The sequence below is a fragment of the Hibiscus syriacus genome, unplaced genomic scaffold (assembly GCF_006381635.1).
Source record: "Hibiscus syriacus cultivar Baekdansim isolate YM2019G1 unplaced genomic scaffold, ASM638163v2 tig00112981_pilon, whole genome shotgun sequence".
Taxonomy (NCBI): Eukaryota; Viridiplantae; Streptophyta; class Magnoliopsida; order Malvales; family Malvaceae; genus Hibiscus; species Hibiscus syriacus.
Window position 1 is genome coordinate 267,667 of NW_024063431.1, and position 24,296 is coordinate 291,962.

General features: G+C 35.2%; 2 protein-coding genes across 2 annotated transcripts; both read right to left on the bottom strand.

Annotated features, from left to right (window-relative positions):
• Positions 1-6,523: 6,523 nt before the first annotated feature.
• LOC120184967 (secreted RxLR effector protein 161-like) lies at positions 6,524-7,300 on the bottom strand. The gene has a single exon (XM_039189305.1). The coding sequence runs from the start codon at positions 7,298-7,300 to the stop codon at positions 6,524-6,526; it is 777 nt and encodes a 258-aa protein (XP_039045236.1).
• Positions 7,301-9,993: 2,693 nt separating this feature from the next.
• On the bottom strand, positions 9,994-10,476 carry LOC120184968 (uncharacterized mitochondrial protein AtMg00810-like). Its single transcript, XM_039189306.1, has one exon. It carries the CDS (start codon positions 10,474-10,476, stop codon positions 9,994-9,996), a length of 483 nt encoding a protein of 160 aa, XP_039045237.1.
• Positions 10,477-24,296: the final 13,820 nt, after the last annotated feature.

Below are 24,296 nucleotides of genomic sequence, written 5' to 3' on the forward strand. Positions count from 1 at the left end.
TTTATGAATTTCAATAAAAACCAAAGAATTAGAATCAATTCGTACCATAATACTATAAATAATTATAAATAAATTTATATAGAAATTAGAACAATTCAACTCAATTAGAAAAAATTTCAAGTTAAGTTAAAAACATAAATATAACTCGTCAACTCGAATAACTCAAAATTATTTTTTTCAACTCAATCGAATGCTCATCTACTAACGAGCATGAACACTTGTATTGTGGTTCGAGACAACACGAAAAAAATGCTGAGCCTGTTACAGTCAGGTGGTATCTTAAAAGTTCCAATGCTTTCAAGCTAACCCTAGGCTTGGAGTTCTATTATTATTTATATAGGTGGAATAAGGTGATGATTTGAGAAGAAGATAATAACTCATGGATTTGTTCACAACTCAGTTTTACAAGTTTCGTTTTATCAGCTGTACAGTTCCTGATAAATCTAAAAATGCAAACAAAAAGCTGGTTGGTTCTCATATGGACCAGAAAACTAAAGATTAATATAACATATGCTTTTATTAGATTCATATTTGCACAGCACTTCCATTAGCAGATCTCTCGGCCATGCCTTTATCAAACTTGCAAATAAGTTTTTTTCCGAGGTATGAATCAACTTGTACTACATGCATAGGACCAGCTGTTTTGCTTTACAAGATATTGACAGGAAATTATTATATGCAAATCAGAGTGGAACATATGCAGCTATTAGAATTATGCTGTGGGGGTCATGTTTTTTCTTTTTATTTAGAGTTAACTACACATTTAGTACTTAAATTATCAGTTTTAGTCCGTTTTAGTACCTAAACTTTCAATGTTTTCAAAACCATACCTAACGTTTAGTTTTTATTTCATTTTAGTACTCCACCGTTAAAATATTAACGTGTTTAATACTTAAACTATCCATTTTGGTTAGTTTTAGAACCTAAACTTTCAAATATTTTTCAAAACTTAACGTTAAATTTTGAATGGGGTACTAAAATGAAATAAAACTAAACTTTAGTTAGGGTTTTGAAAAAGTTAAAAGTTTAAGTACTAAAACAGACAAACCGGTAATTTAGGTACTAAACTCATAATTTACCCTTTATTTATGATGCATTGGTCCCTGTCCTGGTTTAGTGTACAGCTCAAGCCCTTCCTTTTTCTTTCTTTCCCCGTCAAATGACAGTTGAGGATGTCAATATCATTAGCTACTCCTCAAGCATGCTTTAATTGTCTGTTGAGGATATAAAATCTCTGCTAATTTGGCTAATCATACAAAACATAGTTGGTTCCACAAGATAGGCATAAAGATCATGTATCAATTAAGAAAAAAAAAGTATCTACTTTTAGTTGGGACACGCCGGTTTACTTGGTGGATGAATTGATTCCATCCCGTTGGCAAGTATTGAGTTTGGGGTATGTTGGAAAACAATTATATGCATAATAAAAATAAATTAAGCATTTAGTACCTAAACTATTAATTTTGTTCTATTTTAGTACCTAAACTTACATTTTTTACGAAACCATACCTAAAGTTTAGTTTTTAATTCAATTTAGTACCCATAGTTAAAAACTTTACATTTTGTTTTATTTTAGTACCCGTTAAAAATTTAATGTTAAGTTTTGAAAAAATTGAAAGTCTAGGTACTAAAATGGACCAAAACTAATAGTTTGGATACTAAAAGCATCAAGTTTTTAATATCAGGGTACTAAAATGAAATGAAAATTAAACTTTAGGTGTGGTTTTGAAAAATTGAAAGTTTAGATAGTAAAATGGGCTAAAATTGATAGTTTAGATACTAAATGTGTAGTTTATCCTAAAATAAACATCAAGATTTTAAATAGAAAACCATTTGGGGAAAAATTATCAACAAAATAGAGAATTTTCACTAATGTCAAAAATAGAAAAATACAAGAAAAATCCACATGTGAACAATTTAACTTCAAACTCTCATCTTTATTGTCTAATTATATGGATAGTTATTTGATTTAAAAAAACGTTTATTATAAATCTATATGAATTAATGCACAACAAGTTTCCAATCATTAATGTCAAACTCTAAAAATCTTCACATTTACATGAAATTTGAAAGTACAAGTGATTTGAAACAATCTCAAATTCATGCATAATAGGTTCGGATCACTAATGAAAACTCGTATACAAAATCATCATTTGTTTGATTTAATCATGTCGTATTTATGATTAATGTCATCTTTTGACAAGAAAAATAAAATAACTTCATCTATGAAAATTGTTGAAATTTTCCTAAATAAGACATGGTAGTTTTTCTTTGCTCTTACATCACAATGAGTGTGTCTCGTAAATTTTCATAGCCCTACTATCACTAAAGCATTTATACCCTTTTAAATTCAGGGTACCTAACAAAATTAGACTTGTTATCAAACTGTCCCAACTGAAAACTGGAGTTGCGATCAAAAAGAGAAATTTCATATTTTAAGGATGTCATTAGCGTGATCGAGACAAACAACCTGGACATTCATATATAAATTTGTTAAAATATAATGATGTGTATAATGATCACATAAAAAAAATAAACACCAAGATTTTAAGAGGAGAACCCTTTCAGAAAAATCATGTGTAAAAAAAAAAGAATTTTCAGTGATATAAAAAATAAAGGAATCTCACTAACAACTTAACTTCTAAGCTCAATCTCTAGTATCTATATATAAGGATGATTATTTGATTACAAACAAAAAATTTATTTAGTAGAAATCTACTCAGAGTAGGTTTTTTCTATTAATCAATATAAAAATAATAGGCTTCCTACATCAAATTAGGTTTCTTATTTTCTCTCAATTATCTATTAATTTTGTATGTTCATTAATCTAAATCAAATCAAATTCGGATTAAACTCTAACATATCATAAAACTGGCGACGAAGAAGTGCGAGCCAAGTTGTCAACGGCCTAGACTTGCTTGATTTCAGAACTGAAACAAGCTGGATCCTCAACTATTGATCCACGTCTATGTTAAAGCTGTTTACTATGCATGGTCAAGTTCATCGAATTTCAGATCTTAATCAAGAAAAGAGAACTAAATAGGGGTGCTTATCGAGCGAGTCAATAGCGGGTTGGGTAGTGCTCGACTCGTGTTCATTTAAAAATTTTGTACTCGACTCAATTCAACTCTTTGCTCGTTAAGCTCGTTAAAATTGTGTTCGACTCGTGCTCATTAAAAAAATTTGTTGTTCAATTAGACTCGTTGCTCGATAAGCTCACTAAAAACATTACCTTATTTTTAACTAAAAAAAATTTTAATACTATATGAGGATATTAGGGTTGGGTTTTTTTGTAATAAAATGATATTATTAATTAATAATATTTTATTATTTATTAAAATAATAGATTAGTTAATTTATTATTTTTATTTATTAATTAATAAATTAATAATTATTATTTAGATTTATTTTTTGAATAAAATAATTTTGAAGTAATTACTAAAAATATATTTTAAAAATTAATGAGATGCTCGCGAACTTATTGAGTCGAGTTAGACTTTGCTCGGCTCAGCTCGTTAAGGTCTGAGTCGAGTTCGAGTCAAGCCAACTCGAGTTGAGAATTTACCGAGTCGAGTTCGAGCTGCTCACGAGCTACTCAACTCGTTAAGCACCCCAGAACTAAATCTGATTGGGTCACTCTCTAGGATGAATCGAGGAGGCGAGTTAGACTTTGCTCGGCTCAGCTCGTTAAGGTCTGAGTCGATTTCGAGTTCGAGTCAAGCCAACTCGAGTTAAGCGTTTACCGAGTCGAGTTCGAGCTACTCACGAGCTACTCAACTCGTTAAGTCTGATTAGGTTACGCTCTAGGATGAATCGAGGAGGCAAGTGGGGGCAGTCACCCCCGAAAATTTAAAATTACCTTATATTTTACATTTTTTTATATAGTTTTTATTGAAAATATGTTTTCGTCCCTGCAATTTTATTAGTTCAAGTTGTCTTCCCTAAAATTTTAAATATTCAAGTTGGTTTTCTTAATACAAAATCATGTGTCTATCCCTAATCATGTCTAAATCAACTTGGTTGATAATGATTCATTTCCTGGATTTTACATTGTGGCAACATTAATGGTCCTTGCTATCTTATTTGTTGGGAAAAAGAAGCAAAACAAAAACAAAACCTCGTATGGAATGGCAACTAGTTTGTCATTAACCATTTAATATATCAAATTATACAGAAAGCAATACCGGAGATGGATGTTCTGTTCGAGAACCAACCCTTTAAGCTTTCAAGTTGAAAATAATTAAAGCATTAAGCAAATCTTTATTGGCATCAAATCTTCTTTCGGGAAAAGAATAATGCCTTTTCCTTCCTAGTTATTTCATTAATTAGATATCAATATTAGATAGTGCTTTCTTTGCTATGTTCATATTCCATCAGTTTATCTAAACTCGGCCATAATTGAAATGGATAGTGGGTAGTGGCAGATCCAGAAATATCTTTAAAGGTGAACGCAAATATATTAATAACATAAAATTTTCTTATGGAATGAAAATAAATAAAATTTCAGGATAGACATCATCGGTAAAATGAACAACTAATATAAAAGAATTTAAATTTTTGGATGGACACCTTTGCATCCGCCACTGATGTTGTGCACAATTCGTAACTCATTAATGGTCAAACGAATAATGAAGAATGCTGTTGTTGCATAATCAATTTGAGCAAGTGGGAAGAGATATTAGGGCATCTTAAAGACTAATTTACAGAACATTGACTATGTCTAATTATAACAGGTAATTGGTGATAAAGATGGCCTTAATCAATTCCTAAGGACTATGATCCTTACCTGATAACCCTAGCTCTTTTGGCATCAACATCTTTATTTTTGAAGGAATATAATGTGAAACTGCAAAAGCAATGTTTTTTTTATGGCGAACCAACTAGGCAACAATCCGAGCATATTGATCGATGCCTTAAATGTCAAGAAACATTTAGCAATGTTATATATATTGATTCTCTTTTGTCACTCCCATAATATATATATTTTATAAAATGAAAAAAAAGATACTTTATGGCTATTGATAAAGAAGATTTGCTTTTAAGATTTGTTCATGGAAAAATTGTGGTTGTGACGGTTTTTGGTGATTCACTCTTTTGATTTGGGAGGAGAATCGCAATTAGTAATTTTGTAAGATTGTGAAATTGATAGTCTAAAAAAGATGCATGATTAACATTAGAGAGGTTTATATCATTCGAGAAAAAGGAAAAAGAGAATTCTTTTCTATTTTGTATGATGGCTTATATGTAGGTTGACATGATGAGTAATCTTAATTGTCATATAATAGATATAGTCGGTAATGAAATTGACAACAATCATATCAAAGGACCATATCATTTCAGAAGGTTCAGATGGAAGTATTATAGCATTCCGAAAGATATGAAACTCCTGAGATTTTTTAAAATTTTCTCTATAGACAAAAAAAAAAACAAAAGATTAATAGTGGGAATAAAATTTATAGAAGAAATCCAAAAAAAAAATTACAAGATTCACTATTGCACCCTAGTATTCAATAATGACAATCATGTTAAGAATTGAGGTTACATATTTGATTATGCCGGAATCTGCTGTTGATGATTCTTTGGAATTAAGCACTTAATCTTAATTCAATTATGCTGCATACATCACCAAAGATTTGGACTTTATGTCGCTTTCATTTCTTCCCTTTTAATTTGTCCCTTGTTTTCTATAATATATTTATAATGTGATTATAAGTGGAGTGCATAGGTTAGCTATAAATTACCTCGGAACCTTTCCCCTTTAGGAAATATATTGGTGCTGCCACGCATATCAAGTGCTGCCACTTCGAAGGCCAGGATTAAATGTGCGTTCTGATTGATTCAAAGAGGAAATAAGAACATAATATTATTATAAAGCGTAGAGAGGGCGTGATGTCGGCGCACTACACACTTTGATATCATCTGCTTAAGTGCAAGACACGTAGATCAGAGCTTGAACAGAACATTATTGCATTATTATATATATTACTAGTTTGCGAACTTTGCATAGCAGTTGGTAAAAGTAAGCGCGTCCTCAAAAAAATTTGATAGAAAACTGAACCAGAAAATGCCTGAATTAAAAAATATAAAATCTTATTGATGAGAATTAGTTGGTTATATGGACTCTTGGTGGTTATCCCTTTAAAGTTTGAGCGGAAAATCGTAGATGATGATCGTGTTAAAGTATCAACATAGCTCAGTAACTAACTCGCACAGAAACTATGAATCACTGCTTTCATTCATTTGTAAAACTATATCTCTACAGCAATAGCACATACAACACATGGTGAAATGTAAAAGGGAGGGAAAGAACGTTATGACGATAGAGGAGAGAGAGAGTTTGTTAAAACAAATCTAATCACCTCACATACATTTCACTTGCATGAAACATGCGTATAACCAACCCATGCATACATCATGTATACTATCATCTTACACTAACATTCCCCTTTCTACTTTACTCTACACCTTTCTAATTCAGCATAGACAATAACATTCTCCTTGCAGCATCAAACTTGTAAACCTCTCAACCTGCACATTTGATTTGCACAATCAGCAACTTTTGTCTATGCTTTACAAACAAGGGTGCAGACAGTGGCTTTGTTAGAATGTCTGCAACTTGTTCATATACAGGAACTTCATGAACTTGTAACTTCCCTGCTACAATCATCTCTCGAACGAAAAAGAGATCAAGTTCCACATGTTTAAATTTAGAGTGCAAAACAGGATTGGCACAAACTGCAACTGCACTTGAATTGTCACACCATAGAGTAGGTTTACCATGAGAGACAATGTGTAGTTCACTCAATAAAGATTCAAGCCATACCATTTCAGCATCTGCACACGCAACACTTCGATATTCTACTTCAACTGTTGATCGAGCCATAATTTGTTGTTTTCGAGAGCTCCATGAAACTAAATTGCCCCCAAAGTAAATGAAAAAACCAAAAGTGGAACGTCTATCATCCACATCTGCTCCCCAACTTGCATCAGCAAATCCTATCAAGGAAAATCTAGAAGACGCTAAGAAACTCATACCAAAGTCAATCGTTCTTTGTAAGTATCTTAAGATACGTTTCACAGCCTGAAAATGAGTGTCAAGAGGAGCTTGCATAAGTTGACACACACGATTGACAGCAAAAGTGATATCTGGACGAGTGATCACAACATACTGTAGGGCCCCAACAATGCTTTGAAATTGAGTAACTTTCTCAACTGGATTTTCATCCTTAGCTGAAAGTTTACAGTTTGTGACCATAGGCGTAGGAAGACCATTTGCACTTTCATTCATTTGTAAAACCATATCTCTATATCAATAGCACAAGGCTCTTTTATACAGCACACAGTGAAATGTAAAAGGGAGGGAAAGAACGTTAGGATGTTAGAGGAGAGAGAGAGTTTGTTAAAACAACTCTAACCACCTCACGTACATTGCACATGCATGAAACATGCGTATAACCAATCCATGCATGCATCATGTATACTGTCATCATACACTAACATTCCCCTTTCTACTTTACTCTACACCTTTCTAATTCAGTATAGACAATAACATTCTCCTTGCAACATCAAACTTGTAAACCCCTCAAACTGCACATTTGATTTGCACAATCAGTAGCTTTTGCATATGCTTTACAAACAAGGGAGTAGACAATGGCTTTGTTAGAATGTCTGCAACTTGTTCATATACAGGAACTTCATGAACTTGTAACTTCCCTGCTACAATCATATCTCGAACGAAAAAGAGATCAAGTTCTACATGTTTAAATTTAGAGTGCAAAACAGGATTGGCACAAACTGCAACTGCACTTGAATTGTCACACCATAGAGTAGGTTTACCATGAGAGACAATGTGTAGTTCACTCAATAAAGATTCAAGCTATACCATTTCAGCATCTGCACACGCAACACTTCGATATTCTACTTCAACTGTTGATCGAGCCACAATTTGTTATTTTCGAGAGCTCCATGAAACTAAATTGCCCCCAAAGTAAATGAAAAAACCAGAAGTGGAACGTCTATCATCCACATCTGCTCCCCAACTTGCATCAGTAAATCCTATCAAGGAAAATCTAGAAGACGCTAAGAAACTCATACCAAAGTCAATCGTTCCTTGTAAGTATATTAATATACATTTCACAACCTGAAAATGAGTGTCAAGAGGAGCTAGCATAAGTTGACACACACGATTGACAGCAAAAGTGATATCTGGACGAGTGATCACAACATACTATAGGGCTCCAACAATGATATGAAATTGAGTAACTTTCTCAACTAGATTTTCATCCTTAGCTGAAAGTTTACAGTTTGTGACCATAGGCGTAGGAAGACCATTTGCACTTTCATTCATTTGTAAAACCATATCTCTATATCAATAGAACAAGGCTCTTTTATACAGCACACAATGAAATGTAAAAGGGAGGGAAAGAACGTTAGGACGTTAGAGGAGAGAGAGAGTTTGTTAAAACAACTCTAACCACCTCACGTATATTTGCACATGCATGAAACATGCGTATAACCAATCCATGCATGCATTATGTATACTATCATCATACACTAACATTCCCCTTTCTACTTTACTCTACACCTTTCTAATTCAGCATAGACAATAACATTCTCCTTGCAACATCAAACTTGTAAACCTCTCAAACTGCACATTTGATTTGCACAATCAGTAGCTTTTGTCTATGCTTTACAAACAAGGGTGCAGACAGTGGCTTTGTTAGAATGTCTGCAACTTGTTCATATACAGGAACTTCATGAACTTGTAACTTCCCTGCTACAATCATCTCTCGGACGAAAAAGAGATCAAGTTCCACATGTTTAAATTTAGAGTGCAAAACAGGATTGGCACAAACTGTAACTGCACTTGAATTGTCACACCATAGAGTAGGTTTACCATGAGAGACAATGTGTTGTTCACTCAATAAAGATTCAAGCTATACCATTTCAGCATCTGCAAACGCAACACTTCGATATTCTACTTCAACTGTTGATCGAGCCACAATTTTTTGTTTTCGAGAGCTCCATGAAACTAAATTACCCCCAAAGTAAATAAAAAAACCAGAAGTGGAACGTCTATCATCCACATCAGCTCCCCAACTTGCATCAGCAAATCCTGTCAAGGAAAATCTAGAAGACGCTAAGAAACTCATACCAAAGTCAATCGTTCCTTGTAAGTATCTTAAGATACGTTTCACAACCTGAAAATGAGTGTCAAGAGGAGCGTGCATAAGTTGACACACACGATTGACAGCAAAAGTGATATCTGGACGAGTGATCACAACATACTGTAGGGCTCCAACAATGCTGTGAAATTGAGTAACTTTCTCAACTGGATTTCCATCCTTAGCTGAAAGTTTACAGTTTGTGACCATAGGCGTAGGAAGACCATTTGCACTTTCATTCATTTGTAAAACCATATCTCTATATTAATAGCACAAGGCTCTTTTATACAACACACAGTGAAATGTAAAAGGGAGGGAAAGAACGTTAGGACGCTAGAGGAGAGAGAGTTTGTTAAAACAACTCTAACCACCTCACGTACATTGCACATGCATGAAACATGCGTATAACCAATCCATGCATGCATCATGTATACTATCATCATACACTAACATTCCCCTTTCTACTTTACTCTACACCTTTCTAATTCAGCATAGACAATAACATTCTCCTTGCAACATCAAACTTGTAAACCTCTCAAACTGCACATTTGATTTGCACAATCAGTAGCTTTTGTCTATGCTTTACAAACAAGGGTGCAGACATTGGCTTTGTTAGAATGTCTGCAACTTGTTCATATACATGAACTTCATGAACTTGTAACTTCCCTGCTACAATCATCTCTCGAACGAAAAAGAGATTAAGTTCCACATGTTTAAATTTAGAGTGCAAAACAGGATTGGCACAAACTGCAACTGCACTTGAATTGTCACACCATAGAGTAAGTTTACCATGAGAGACAATGTGTAGTTCACTCAATAAAGATTCAAGCTATACCATTTCAGCATCTGCACACGCAACACTTCGATATTCTACTTCAACTGTTGATCGAGCCACAATTTGTTGTTTTCGAGAGCTCCATGAAACTAAATTGCCCCCAAAGTAAATGAAAAAACCAGAAGTAGAACGTCTATCATCCACATCTGCTCCCCAACTTGCATCAGCAAATCCTGTCAAGGAAAATCTAGAAGACGCTAAGAAACTCATACCAAAGTCAATCGTTCCTTGTAAGTATATTAAGATATGTTTCACAACCTGAAAATGAGTGTCAATATGAGCTTGCATAAGTTGAAACACACGATTGACAGAAAAAGTGATATCTGGACGAGTGATCACAACATACTGTAGGGCTCCAATAATGCTGTTAAATTGAGTAACATTCTCAACTGGATTTTCATACTTAGCTGAAAGTTTACAGTTTGTGACCATAGGCGTAGGAAGACCATTTGCACTTTCATTCATTTGTAAAACCATATCTCTATATCAATAGCACAAGGCTCTTTTAGACAGCACACAGTGAAATGTAAAAGGGAGGGAAAGAACGTTAGGACGTTAGAGGAGAGAGAGAGTTTGTTAAAACAACTCTAACCACCTCACGTACATTTCACATGCATGAAACATGCGTATAACCAATCCATGCATGCATCATGTATACTATCATCATACACTAACATTCCCCTTTTTACTTTACTCTACACCTTTCTAATTCAGTATAGACAATAACATTCTCCTTGCAACAACAAACTTCTAAACCTCTCAAACTGCATATTTGATTTGCACAATCAGTAGCTTTTGTCTATGCTTTACAAACAAGGGTGCAGACAGTGGCTTTGTTAGAATGTCTGCAACTTGTTCATATACAGGAACTTCATGAACTTGTAACTTCCCTGCTTCAATCATCTCTCGAAGGAAAAAGAGATCAAGTTCCACATGTTTAAATTTAGAGTGAAAAACAGAATTGGCACAAACTTCAACTGCACTTGAATTGTCACACCATAGAGTAGGTTTACCATGAGAGACGATGTGTAGTTCACTCAATAAAGATTCAAGCCATACCATTTCAGCATCTGCACATGCAACACTTCGATATTCTACTTCAACTGTTGATCGAGCCACAATTTGTTGTTTTCGAGAGCTCCATGAAACTAAATTGCCCCGAAAGTAAATAAAAAAACTAGAAGTGGAACGTCTATCATCCACATCAGCTCCCTAACTTGCATCAGCAAATCCTGTCAAGGAAAATCCAGAAGACGCTAAGAAACTCATACCAAAGTCAATCGTTCCTTGTAAGTATCTTAAGATACATTTCACAGCCTGAAAATGAGTGTCAAGAGGACCGTGCATAAGTTGACACACACGATAGACAGCAAAAGTGATATCTGGACGAGTGATCACAACATACTGTAGGGCTCCAATAATGCTGTGAAATTGAGTAACTTTCTTAACTGGATTTCCATCCTTAGCTGAAAGTTTACAGTTTGTGACCATAGGCGTAGGAAGACCATTTGCACTTTCATTCATTTGTAAAACCATATCTCTATATTAATAGCACAAGGCTCTTTTATACAGCACACAGTGAAATGTAAAAGGGAGGGAAAGAACGTTAGGACGTTAGAGGAGAGAGAGAGTTTGTTAAAATAACTCTAACCACCTTACGTACATTGCACATGCATGAAATATACGTATAACCAATCCATGCATGCATCATGTATACTATCATCATACACTAACATTCCCCTTTCTACTTTACTCTACACCTTTCTAATTCAGCATAGACAATAACATTCTCCTTGTAACATCAAACTTGTAAACCTCTTAAACTGCACAATTGATTTGCACAATCTGTAGCTTTTGTCTATGTTTTACAAACAATGGAGCAGACAGTGGGTTTGTTAGAATGTCTGCAACTTGTTCATATACATGAACTTCATGAACTTGTAACTTCCCTGCTACAATCATCTCTCGAACGAAAAAGAGATCAAGTTCCACATGTTTAAATTTAGAGTGCAAAACAGGATTGGCACAAACTGCAACTGCACTTGAATTGTCACACCATAGAGTAGGTTTACCATAATAGACAATGTGTAGTTCACTCAATAAAGATTCAAGGTATACCATTTCAGCATCTGCACACGCAGCACTTCGATATTCTACTTCAACTGTTGATTGAGCCACAATTTGTTATTTTCGATAGCTCTATGAAACTAAATTGCCCCCAAAGTAAATGAAAAAACCAGAAGTGGAACGTCTATCATCCACATCTGCTCCCCAACTTGCATCAACAAATCCTGTCAAGGAAAATCTAGAATACGCAAAGAAACTCATACCAAAGTCAATCGTTCCTTGTAAGTATATTAAGATACGTTTCACAGCCTTAAAATGAGTGTCAAGAGGAGCTTGCATAAGTTGACACACACGATTGACAACAAAAGTGATATCTGAACGAGTGATCACAACATACTGTAGGTCTCCAACAATGTTGTGAAATTGAGTAACTTTCTCAACTGGATTTTCATCCTTAGCTGAAAGTTTACAGTTTGTGACCATAGGCGTAGAAAGACCATTTGCACTTTCATTCATTTGTAAAACCATATATCAATATCAATAGTACAAGTCTCTTTTATACAGCACACAGTGAAATGTAAATGGGAGGGAAAGAACGTTAGGACGTTAGAGGAGAGATAGAGTTTGTTAAAACAACTCTAACCACCTCACGTACATTGCACATGCATGAAACATGCGTATAACCAATCCATGCATGCATCATGTATACTATCATCATACACTAACATTCCCCTTTCTACTTTACTCTACACCTTTCTAATTCAGCATAGACAATAACATTCTCCTTGTACAATCAAACTTGTAAACCTCCCAAACTGCACATTTGATTTGCACAATCTGTAGCTTTTGTCTATGTTTTACAAACAAGGTAGCAGACAGTGACTTTGTTAGAATGTCTGCAACTTGTTCATATACAGGAACTTCATGAACTTGTAACTTCCCTGCTACAATAATCTCTTGAACGAAAAAGAGATCAAGTTCCACATGTTTAAATTTAGAGCGCAAAACAGGATTTGCACAAACTGTAACTGCACTTGAATTGTTACACCATAGAGTAGGTTTACCATGAGAGACAATGTGTTGTTCACTCAATAAAGATTCAAGCTATATCATTTCAGCATCTGCACACGCAACACTTCGATATTCTACTTCAACTGTTGATTGAGCCATAATTTGTTGTTTTCGAGAGCTCCATGAAACTAAATTACCCCCAAAGTAAATGAAAAAACCAAAAGTGGAACGTCTATCATCCACATCTGCTCCCCAACTTGCATCAGCAAATCCTGTCAAGGAAATCTAGATGATGCTAAGAAACTCATACCAAAGTCAATCGTTCCTTGTAAGTATATTAAGATACGTTTCACAGCCTGAAAATGAGTGTCAAGAGGAGCTTGCATAAGTTGACACACACGATTGACAGAAAAAGTGATATCTGGACGAGTGATCACAACATACTGTAGGTCTCTAAGAATGCTGTGAAATTGAGTAACTTTCTCAACTGGATTTTCATCCTTAGTTGAAAGTTTACAGTTTGTGACCATAGGCGTAGGAAGACCATTTGCACTTTCATTCATTTGTAAAACCATATCTCTATATCAATAGCACAAGGCTCTTTTATACAGCACACAGCGAAATGTAAAAGGGCGGGAAAGAACATTAGGATGTTAGAGGAGAGAGAGAGTTTGTTAAAACAACTCCAACCACGTCACGTACATTGCACATGCATGAAACATGCGTATAACCAATCCATGCATGCATCATGTATACTCTCATCATACACTAACATTCCCCTTTCTAATTTACTCTACACCTTTCTAATTCAGTATAGACAATAACGTTCTCCTTGCAACATAAAACTTGTAAACCTCTCAAACTGCACATTTGATTTGCACAATCAGTAGCTTTTGCATATACTTTACAAACAAGGGAGCAGAAAATGGCTTTGTTAGAATGTGTGTAACTTGTTCATATACAGGAACTTCATGACTTCCCTACTACAATCATCTCTCGAACGAAAAAGAGATCAAGTTCCACATGTTTAAATTTAGAGTGCAAAACAGGATTGGCACAAACTGCAACTGCACTTGAATTGTCACACCATAGAGTTGGTTTACCATGAGAGACAATGTGTAGTTCACTCAATAAAGATTCAAGCCATACCATTTCAGCATCTGCACACGCAGCACTTCGATATTCTACTTCAACTGTTGATCGAGCCACAATATGTTATTTTCGAGAGCTCCATGAAACTAAATTGCCCCCAAAGTAAATAAAAAATCAGAAGTGGAACGTCTATCATGCACATCTTCTCCCCAACTTGCATCAGTAAATTCTGTCAAGGAAAATCTAGAAGACGCTAAGACACTCATACCAAAGTCAATCGTTCCTTGAAAGTATCTTAAGATATGTTTCACAGCCTGAAAATGAGTGTCAAGAGGAGCTTGCATAAGTTGACACACACGATTGACAGCAAAAGTGATATCTGGACGAGTGATCACAACATACTGTAGGGCTCCAACAATGCTGTGAAATTGAGTAACTTTCTCAACTGGATTTCCATCCTTAGCTGAAAGTTTACAGTTTGTGACCATATGCGTAGGAAGACCATTTGCACTTTCATTCATTTGTAAAACCATATCTCTATATTAATAGCACAAGGCTCTTTTATACAGCACACAGTGAAATGTAAAAGGGAGGGAAAGAACGTTAGGACGTTAGAGGAGAGAGAGAGTTTGTTAAAACAACTCTAACCACCTCAAGTACATTGCACATGCATGAAACATGCGTATAACCAATCCATGCATGCATCATGTATACTATCATCATACACTAACATTCCCCTTTCTACTTTACTCTACACCTTTCTAATTCAGCATAGACAATAACATTCTCCTTGCAACATCAAACTTGTAAACCTCTCAAACTGCACATTTGATTTGCACAATCAGTAGCTTTTGTCTATGCTTTACAAACAAGGGTGCAGACATTGGCTTTGTTAGAATGTCTGCAACTTGTTCATATACATGAACTTCATGAACTTGTAACTTCCCTGCTACAATCATCTCTCGAACGAAAAAGAGATCAAGTTCCACATGTTTAAATTTAGAGTGCAAAACAGGATTGGCACAAACTGCAACTGCACTTGAATTGTCACACCATAGAGTAGGTTTACCATGAGAGACAATGTGTAGTTCACTCAATAAAGATTCAAGGTATACCATTTCAGCATCTGCACACGCAGCACTTCGATATTCTACTTCAACTGTTGATTGAGCCACAATTTGTTATTTTCGATAGCTCTATGAAACTAAATTGCCCCCAAAGTAAATGAAAAAACCAGAAGTGGAACGTCTATCATCCACATCTGCTCCCCAACTTGCATCAACAAATCCTGTCAAGGAAAATCTAGAATACGCTAAGAAACTCATACCAAAGTCAATCGTTCCTTGTAAGTATATTAAGATACGTTTCACAGCCTTAAAATGAGTGTCAAGAGGAGCTTGCATAAGTTGACACACACGATTGACAACAAAAGTGATATCTGAACGAGTGATCACAACATACTGTAGGTCTCCAACAATGCTGTGAAATTGAGTAACTTTCTCAACTGGATTTTCATCCTTAGCTGAAAGTTTACAGTTTGTGACCATAGGCGTAGAAAGACCATTTGCACTTTCATTCATTTGTAAAACATATCTCAATATCAATAGTACAAGTCTCTTTTATACAGCACACAGTGAAATGTAAATGGGAGGGAAAGAACGTTAGGACGTTAGAGGAGAGATAGAGTTTGTTAAAACAACTCTAACCACCTCACGTACATTGCACATGCATGAAACATGCGTATAACCAATCCATGCATGCATCATGTATACTATCATCATACACTAACATTCCCCTTTCTACTTTACTCTACACCTTTCTAATTCAGCATAGACAATAACATTCTCCTTGTACAATCAAACTTGTAAACCTCCCAAACTGCACATTTGATTTGCACAATCTGTAGCTTTTGTCTATGTTTTACAAACAAGGTAGCAGACAGTGACTTTGTTAGAATGTCTGCAACTTGTTCATATACAGGAACTTCATGAACTTGTAACTTCCCTGCTACAATAATCTCTTGAACGAAAAAGAGATCAAGTTCCACATGTTTAAATTTAGAGCGCAAAACAGGATTTGCACAAACTGTAACTGCACTTGAATTGTTACACCATAGAGTAGGTTTACCATGAGAGACAATGTGTTGTTCACTCAATAAAGATTCAAGCTATATCATTTAAGCATCTGCACACGCAACACTTCGATATTCTACTTCAACTGTTGATTGAGCCACCATTTGTTGTTTTCGAGAGCTCCATGAAACTAAATTACCCCCAAAGTAAATGAAAAAACCAAAAGTGGAACGTCTATCATCCACATCTGCTCCCCAACTTGCATCAGCAAATCCTGTCAAGGAAATCTAGATGATGCTAAGAAACTCATACCAAAGTCAATCGTTCCTTGTAAGTATATTAAGATACGTTTCACAGCCTGAAAATGAGTGTCAAGAGGAGATTGCATAAGTTGACACACACGATTGACAGAAAAAATGATATCTGGACGAGTGATCACAACATACTGTAGGTCTCTAAGAATGCTGTGAAATTGAGTAACTTTCTCAACTGGATTTTCATCCTTAGTTGAAAGTTTACAGTTTGTGACCATAGGCGTAGGAAGACCATTTGCACTTTCATTCATTTGTAAAACCATATCTCTATATCAATAGCACAAGGCTCTTTTATACAGCACACAGCGAAATGTAAAAGGGTAGGAAAGAACATTAGGATGTTAGAGGAGACAGAGAGTTTGTTAAAACAACTCCAACCACGTCACGTACATTGCACATGCATGAAACATGCGTATAACCAATCCATGCATGCATCATGTATACTATCATCATACACTAACATTCCCCTTTCTAATTTACTCTACACCTTTCTAATTCAATATAGACAATAACGTTCTCCTTGCAACATAAAACTTGTAAACCTCTCAAACTGCACATTTGATTTGCACAATCAGTAGCTTTTGCATATACTTTACAAACAAGGGAGCAGAAAATGGCTTTGTTAGAATGTGTGTAACTTGTTCATATACAGGAACTTCATGAACTTGTAACTTCCCTACTACAATCATCTCTCGAACGAAAAAGAGATCAAGTTCCACATGTTTAAATTTAGAGTGCAAAACAGGATTGGCACAAACTGCAACTGCACTTGAATTGTCACACCATAGAGTTGGTTTACCATGAGAGACAATGTGTAGTTCACTCAATAAAGATTCAAGCCATACCATTTCAGCATCTGCACACGCAGCACTTCGATATTCTACTTCAACTGTTGATCGAGCCACAATTTGTTGTTTTCGAGAGCTCCATGAAACTAAATTGCCCCCAAAGTAAATAAAAAAATCGGAAGTGGAACGTCTATCATGCACATCTTCTCCCCAACTTGCATCAGTAAATTCAGTCAAGGAAAATCTAGAAGACGCTAAGAAACTCATACCAAAGTCAATCGTTCCTTGAAAGTATCTTAAGATACGTTTCACAGCCTGAAAATGAGTGTCAAGAGGAGCTTGCATAAGTTGACACACACGATTAACAGCAAAAGTGATATCTGGACGAGTGATCACAACATACTGTAGGGCTCCAATAATGCTGTGAAATTGAGTAACTTTCTCAACTGGATTTCCATCCTTAGCTGAAAGTTTACAGTTTGTGACCATATGCGTAGGAAGAACATTTGCACTTTCATTCATTTCTAAAACCATATCTCTATATTAATAGCACAAGGCTCTTTTATACAGCACACAGTGAAATGTAAAAGGGAGGGAAAGAACGTTAGGACGTTAGAGGAGAGAGAGAGTTTGTTAAAACAACTCTAACCACCTCAAGTACATTGCACATGCATGAAACATGCGTATAACCAATCCATGCATGCATCATGTATACTATCATCATACACTAACATTCCCCTTTCTACTTTACTCTACACCTTTCTAATTCAGCATAGACAATAACATTCTCCTTGCAACATCAAACTTGTAAACCTCTCAAACTGCACATTTGATTTGCACAATCAGTAGCTTTTGTCTATGCTTTACAAACAAGGGTGCAGACATTGGCTTTGTTAGAATGTCTGCAACTTGTTCATATACATGAACTTCATGAACTTGTAACTTCCCTGCTACAATCATCTCTCGAACGAAAAAGAGATCAAGTTCCACATGTTTAAATTTAGAGTGCAAAATAGGATTGGCACAAACTGCAACAGCACTTGAATTGTCACACCATAGAGTAGGTTTACCATGAGAGACAATGTGTAGTTCACTCAATAAAGATTTAAGCCATACCATTTCAGCATTTGCACACGTAACACTACGATATTCTACTTCAACTGTTGATCGAGCCACAATTTATTATTTTCGAGAGCTCCATGAAACTAAATTGCCCCCAAAGTAAATGAAAAAAACAGAAGTGGAACGTCTATCATCCATATCTGCTCCCCAACTTGCATCAGCAAATCCTGTCAAGGAAAATCTAGAAGACACTAAGAAACTAATACCAAAGTCAATCTTTCCTTGTAAGTATCTTAAGATACGTTTCACAGCTAAAAATGAGTGTCAAGAGGAGCTTGCATAAGTTAACACACATGATTGACAGTAAAAGTGATATCTGGATGAGTGATCACAACATATTGTTGGGCTCTAACAATGCTGTGAAATTGAGTAACATTCTCAACTGGATTTCCATCCTTAGCTGAAAGTTTACAGTTTGTGACCATAGGCGTATGAAGACCATTTGCACTTTCAATCATTTGTAAAACCATATCTCTATATTAATAGCACAAGGCTCTTTTATACAGCACACAGTGAAATGTAAAAGGGAGGGAAAGAACGTTAGGACGTTAGAGGAGAGAGAGAGTTTGTTAAAACAACTCTAACCACCTCAAGTACATTGCACATGCATGAAACATGCGTATAACCAATCCATGCATGCATCATGTATACTATCATCATACACTAACATTCCCCTTTCTACTTTACTCTACACCTTTCTAATTCAGCATAGACAATAACATTCTCCTTGCAACATCAAACTTGTAAACCTCTCAAACTGCACATTTGATTTGCACAATCAGTAGCTTTTGTCTATGCTTTACAAACAAGGGTGCAGACATTGGCTTTGTTAGAATGTCTGCAACTTGTTCATATACATAAACTTCATGAACTTGTAACTTCCCTGCTACAATCATCTCTCGAACGAAAAAGAGATCAAGTTCCACATGTTTAAATTTAGAGTGCAAAATAGGATTGGCACAAACTGCAACTGCACTTGAATTGTCACACCATAGAGTAGGTTTACCATGAGAGACAATGTGTAGTTCACTCAATAATGATTTAAGCCATACCATTTCAGCATTTGCACACGTAACACTACGATATTCTACTTCAACTGTTGATCGAGCCACAATTTATTGTTTTCGAGAGCTCCATGAAACTAAATTGGCCCCAAAGTAAATGAAAAAAACAGAAGTGGAACGTCTATCATCCATATCTGCTCCCCAACTTGCATCAGCAAATCCTGTCAAGGAAAATCTAGAAGACACTAAGAAACTAATACCAAAGTCAATATTTCCTTATAAGTATCTTAAGATACGTTTCACAGCTAAAAATGAGTGTCAAGAGGAGCTTGCATAAGTTGACACACATGATTGACAGTAAAAGTGATATCTGGACGAGTGATCACAACATATTGTTGGGCTCTAACAATGCTGTGAAATTGAGTAACTTTCTCAACTGGATTTCCATCCTTAGCTGAAAGTTTACAGTTTGTGACCATAGGCGTATGAAGACCATTTGCACTTTCAATCATTTGTAAAACCATATCTCTATATCAATAGCACAAGGCTCTTTTATACAGTACACAGTGAAATGTAAAAGGGAGGGAAAGAACGTTAGGACATTAGAGGAGAGAGAGAGTTTGTTAAAACAACTCTAACCACCTCGCGTACATTGCACATGCATGAAACATGCGTATAACCAATCCATGCATGCATCATGTATACTATCATCATACACTAACATTCCCCTTTCTACTTTACTCTACACCTTTCTAATTCAGCATAGACAATAACATTCTCTTTGCAACATCAAACTTGTAAACCTCTCAAACTGCACATTTGATTTGTACAATCAGTAGCTTTTGTCCATGCTTTACAAACAAGGGTGCAGACAGTGGCTTTGTTAGAATGTCTGCAACTTGTTCATATATAGGAACTTCATGAACTTGTAGCTTCCCTGCTATAATCATCTCTCGAACGAAAAAGAGATCAAGTTCCACATGTTTAAATTTTGAGTGCAAAACAGGATTGGCACAAAATGGAACTACACTTGAATTGTCACACCATATAGTAGGTTTACCATGAGAGACAATGTGTAGTTCACTCAATAAAGATTCAAGCCATACCATTTCAGCATCTACACACGCAACACTTCGATATTATACTTCAACTGTTGATAGAGCCACAATTTGTTATTTTCGAGAGCTCCATGAAACTAAATTGCCCTCAAAGTAAATGAAAAAAACCAGAAGTGGAACGTCTATCATCCATATCTGCTCCCCAACTTGCATCAGCAAATCCTGTCAAGGAAAATCTAGAAGACGCTAAGAAACTCATACTAAAGTCAGTCGTTCCTTGTAAGTATCTTAAGATACGTTTCACAACCTGAAAATGAGTGTCAAGAGGAACTTGTATAAGTTGACACACACGATTGACAGCAAAAGTGATATCTGGACGAGTGATCACAGCATACTGTAGGGCTCCAACAATGCTGTGAAATTGAGTAACTTTCTCAACTGGATTTGCATCCTTAGCTGAAAGTTTACAGTTTGTGACCATAGGTATAGGAAGACTATTTGCACTTTTATTCATTTGTAAAACCATATCTCTACAGCAATAGCACATGGCTCTTTTATACAGCACACAATGAAATGTAAAAGGGAGGGAAAGAACGTTAAGACGTTATGACACTTAGCATCAGAATCTTCATCTAGAAGGACCTTCATAGCTCGAGACTTAGGATGCCTTCGGGGTCATATAGCATTAGAGTCTATGTTCTTCTAGTATACTCCTCAAAGTTCTTAGGATGCCTCCAGGGTGGCATAGCATCAAAGCCTACATCCTACTAGTGATTAAATGTCTAAGCCAAAACCCTCTTATTTTAGGTTACTTAAGAAACACTATCTGTACTTTTCTTCCAGTACTGATACTCATGCCTAAAAATACTCTGGTTTTCATAAAAATACAACCCCCAACTCAGCCCATAAGTCCCATTAAGGCCACTAAACGTTATGAAAAGTTTATGAGGGTTATAGAGAATCATAATAGGTCTTTTACATACTCTAACAACAATAAATCATCCAAAGCCATGCTTGAACCAAAATGCATCTACATGCTTCATACTCTCCTATATATCTAGCACTTACGTGTAATGACCTACAAATGGTATAGAGGTGTTAGAAGTATGCCACCTTTCACCTAAGCTGTAGAACACCCCAAAATCACCCAAGAACAAACTCATCTTTGCTCTTACCTTTGGAGCTATCTCCCACTTATTTTACTATCACAAACAACTTAATGAATTTCTAACTCGTCTAAAGGCTTAAAAAGAGTAGAAACATTATTTTTAAGCTTTAAAAATGGATTAGAAACACCCTTGAACCTCCAAACCTAAAATCTATCTTAAACCTCTCACCTAAGGTTTTCATAGCCAAAACATAAAAGAATGGGCTTGAATGTAAGCTTAGAGGATGAAGATTTCATTTCTTACCTTATAATTTCGGAGTGGGTATGGATGGCTAATCAAGTTATTACATTTGATGAAGAATGAGGAAAACAAGATGACAGTTTGAATGGGAGAAGAAGACAAGTTGGGTGAAGAAAAAGATAAGGGAGACAACTTTTGTTCTCTCCCTAGCCATGATCTCATACCCATTAATTGGGATTCAACCTTTTAATCTTGAGATAAATAAATTGCTTCCTTTGTCCCTTTAATCTTATTCACATAATAAGAATGCCTTTTTTAACTCTAGTTTGGCTCAAACGAAGCCTAACCCACTCAAACTTAGACTAAGGCATCCTACATAGCTAATGGGTTTATCCAATGCCCTCTCGGTTTAGCCTGAAACTCCTAACCCATGATTTAGAGTATTACAACTCTCTTCTCCTCAGTTACTGAAATTTCATCCTTGAAATTTACTTGAATAAAAGAGTTATAGTTACTGAAGTTGCATGTCCTTCTCGGTTTCCTATGTCGCTACTTTGGTACCATGGTTCCTCCATAAAACCTTTACTAGAGGGATCCTCTTGTTCTTTAGCTCATTCATTTCTCTTACCAAGATCCTTATCGGTTCTTCCTCATAGGTCATGTATTGGCTCACTTTGATCTACTTTAAGGGTATGACGAGGGAATGATAGGAATGATATCATGAATACGTTCTAACTCTGGGGGTAAAGTCAACCAATAAGCTACAAGTCCAACCCTCTCAAGTACCTTGTAAGGCCCTATGAAATGTGGGGTTGACTTTCCTTTACGTCCAAACCGAAGTACTTTCTTCCATGGATACACCTTGAGAAACACCTTGTCCCCTACTGCAAACTCGATATCCTTGTGTTTCAAGTTTGCACACAACTTCTATTTATCAGAAGCTTCTTTTAACTAACCCTGAATCAACCAAACCTTTTCTTCAATCTCTCTAATCAATTCTAAACCCATAATCTTACCTTCATTGAGCTTTATCTATCAAACTGGTGTTCTACACTTGAGTATATACAAAGCCTCGTACAGAGTCATATGGATGCTAGACTGATAATTATTATTATATGAGAACTCCACTAACGGAAAATGGTCCTCCCAACTACTCTCAAGGTCGACGATGGTGCAACTAAGCATGTCCTTTAAGATCTGAATAACACGCTCAGACTGACCATCCGTTTGAGGATGAAAAATAGTGCTAAAGTGTAGTTTTGTACCTAAGGATTCATGAAAGGCTTTCCAAAACTAGAAAGTGAAACGTGTCTCTATCATATATGATCGAGGTCGGAACCCCATGCAACCTCACTATCTCGCGAATGTAAAACTGAGCTAAACATCTCTATGGTATAGTCCATCCAAATTGGGAGAAAATGAGTTGACTTGGTCAATCAGTCTACTATAACCCACACTTAGTCATGTCTTTGCCTAGTCATTGGTAACACAATCACAAAGTTTATAGTCACCCTATCTCACTTCCATTATGGTATTTGAATAGGTTGGAGCAACCCTGAAGTAACCTAGTGTTTCACCTTTACTTATTGGCATACTAAGCATCTAGCGACAAATTAGGATCACAATACAAAGAATCAAAATCAAAGGTACAAAGAGAATAGACAGATAATTAAAAGCATAAATATAAATTATGAATCTAAAAGATATGAACATTACACTCAAAATATATATATTTATACCAAAATTACTCAAAACAATATAAAATAGTAAATATACAAAATGAAGAAAATAATAAAAAGTGAAGATATAAAAAATATAAAAGAAAGAGAATAAATAATAAATAATAATTAAATTAAATTAAGGTAAAAAAATAAAACATGTAAATATGTATGTATATATATATATATATGATACCTAATAAATATAATAATATAAAAACATATAGTTATATCTTAATAATAAATAAAAATGGTATTCCAAATATAAATACAAATATATAAAAAGTATTAAATTTGTAAAGATCGTGCAATATATATATATATATATAGTATAATATAAATAATGTTAATAAAATAAAAATAGAAAAATCATTGGTTTTATCGAGAAAACTCAATGAATGCTAAATTTAAGAAAAATCCATTCGAAAGCATTTTCTTTTTCCTCAGTTTTCTCTCCTCTAATAGATTTTTTGAAAAGAAATAAGGTCGAAATCAATCGAAACGACAAAACACAAAAATAAAATAAAAATAAAAATCAAGATTATCGATTTTCACCGAGAAACATCAAGGATTGTCAGATTTAATAAATCTATTTGAAAGCATTTTTCTCATTCATCGGTTTCTCTCCTCCGATAGAGTTTTGAAAAAAAAAATTAAAGTTGTAATTGATCAAAACAATAAAGATAAAAGCTAAAAAAAATA

Coding starts and splice junctions, on each gene's coding strand:
- LOC120184967 (XM_039189305.1), bottom strand. CDS start 7,300: ATGGTTTTACAAATGAATGAAAGTGCAAATGGTCTTCCTACGCCTATG.
- LOC120184968 (XM_039189306.1), bottom strand. CDS start 10,476: ATGGTTTTACAAATGAATGAAAGTGCAAATGGTCTTCCTACGCCTATG.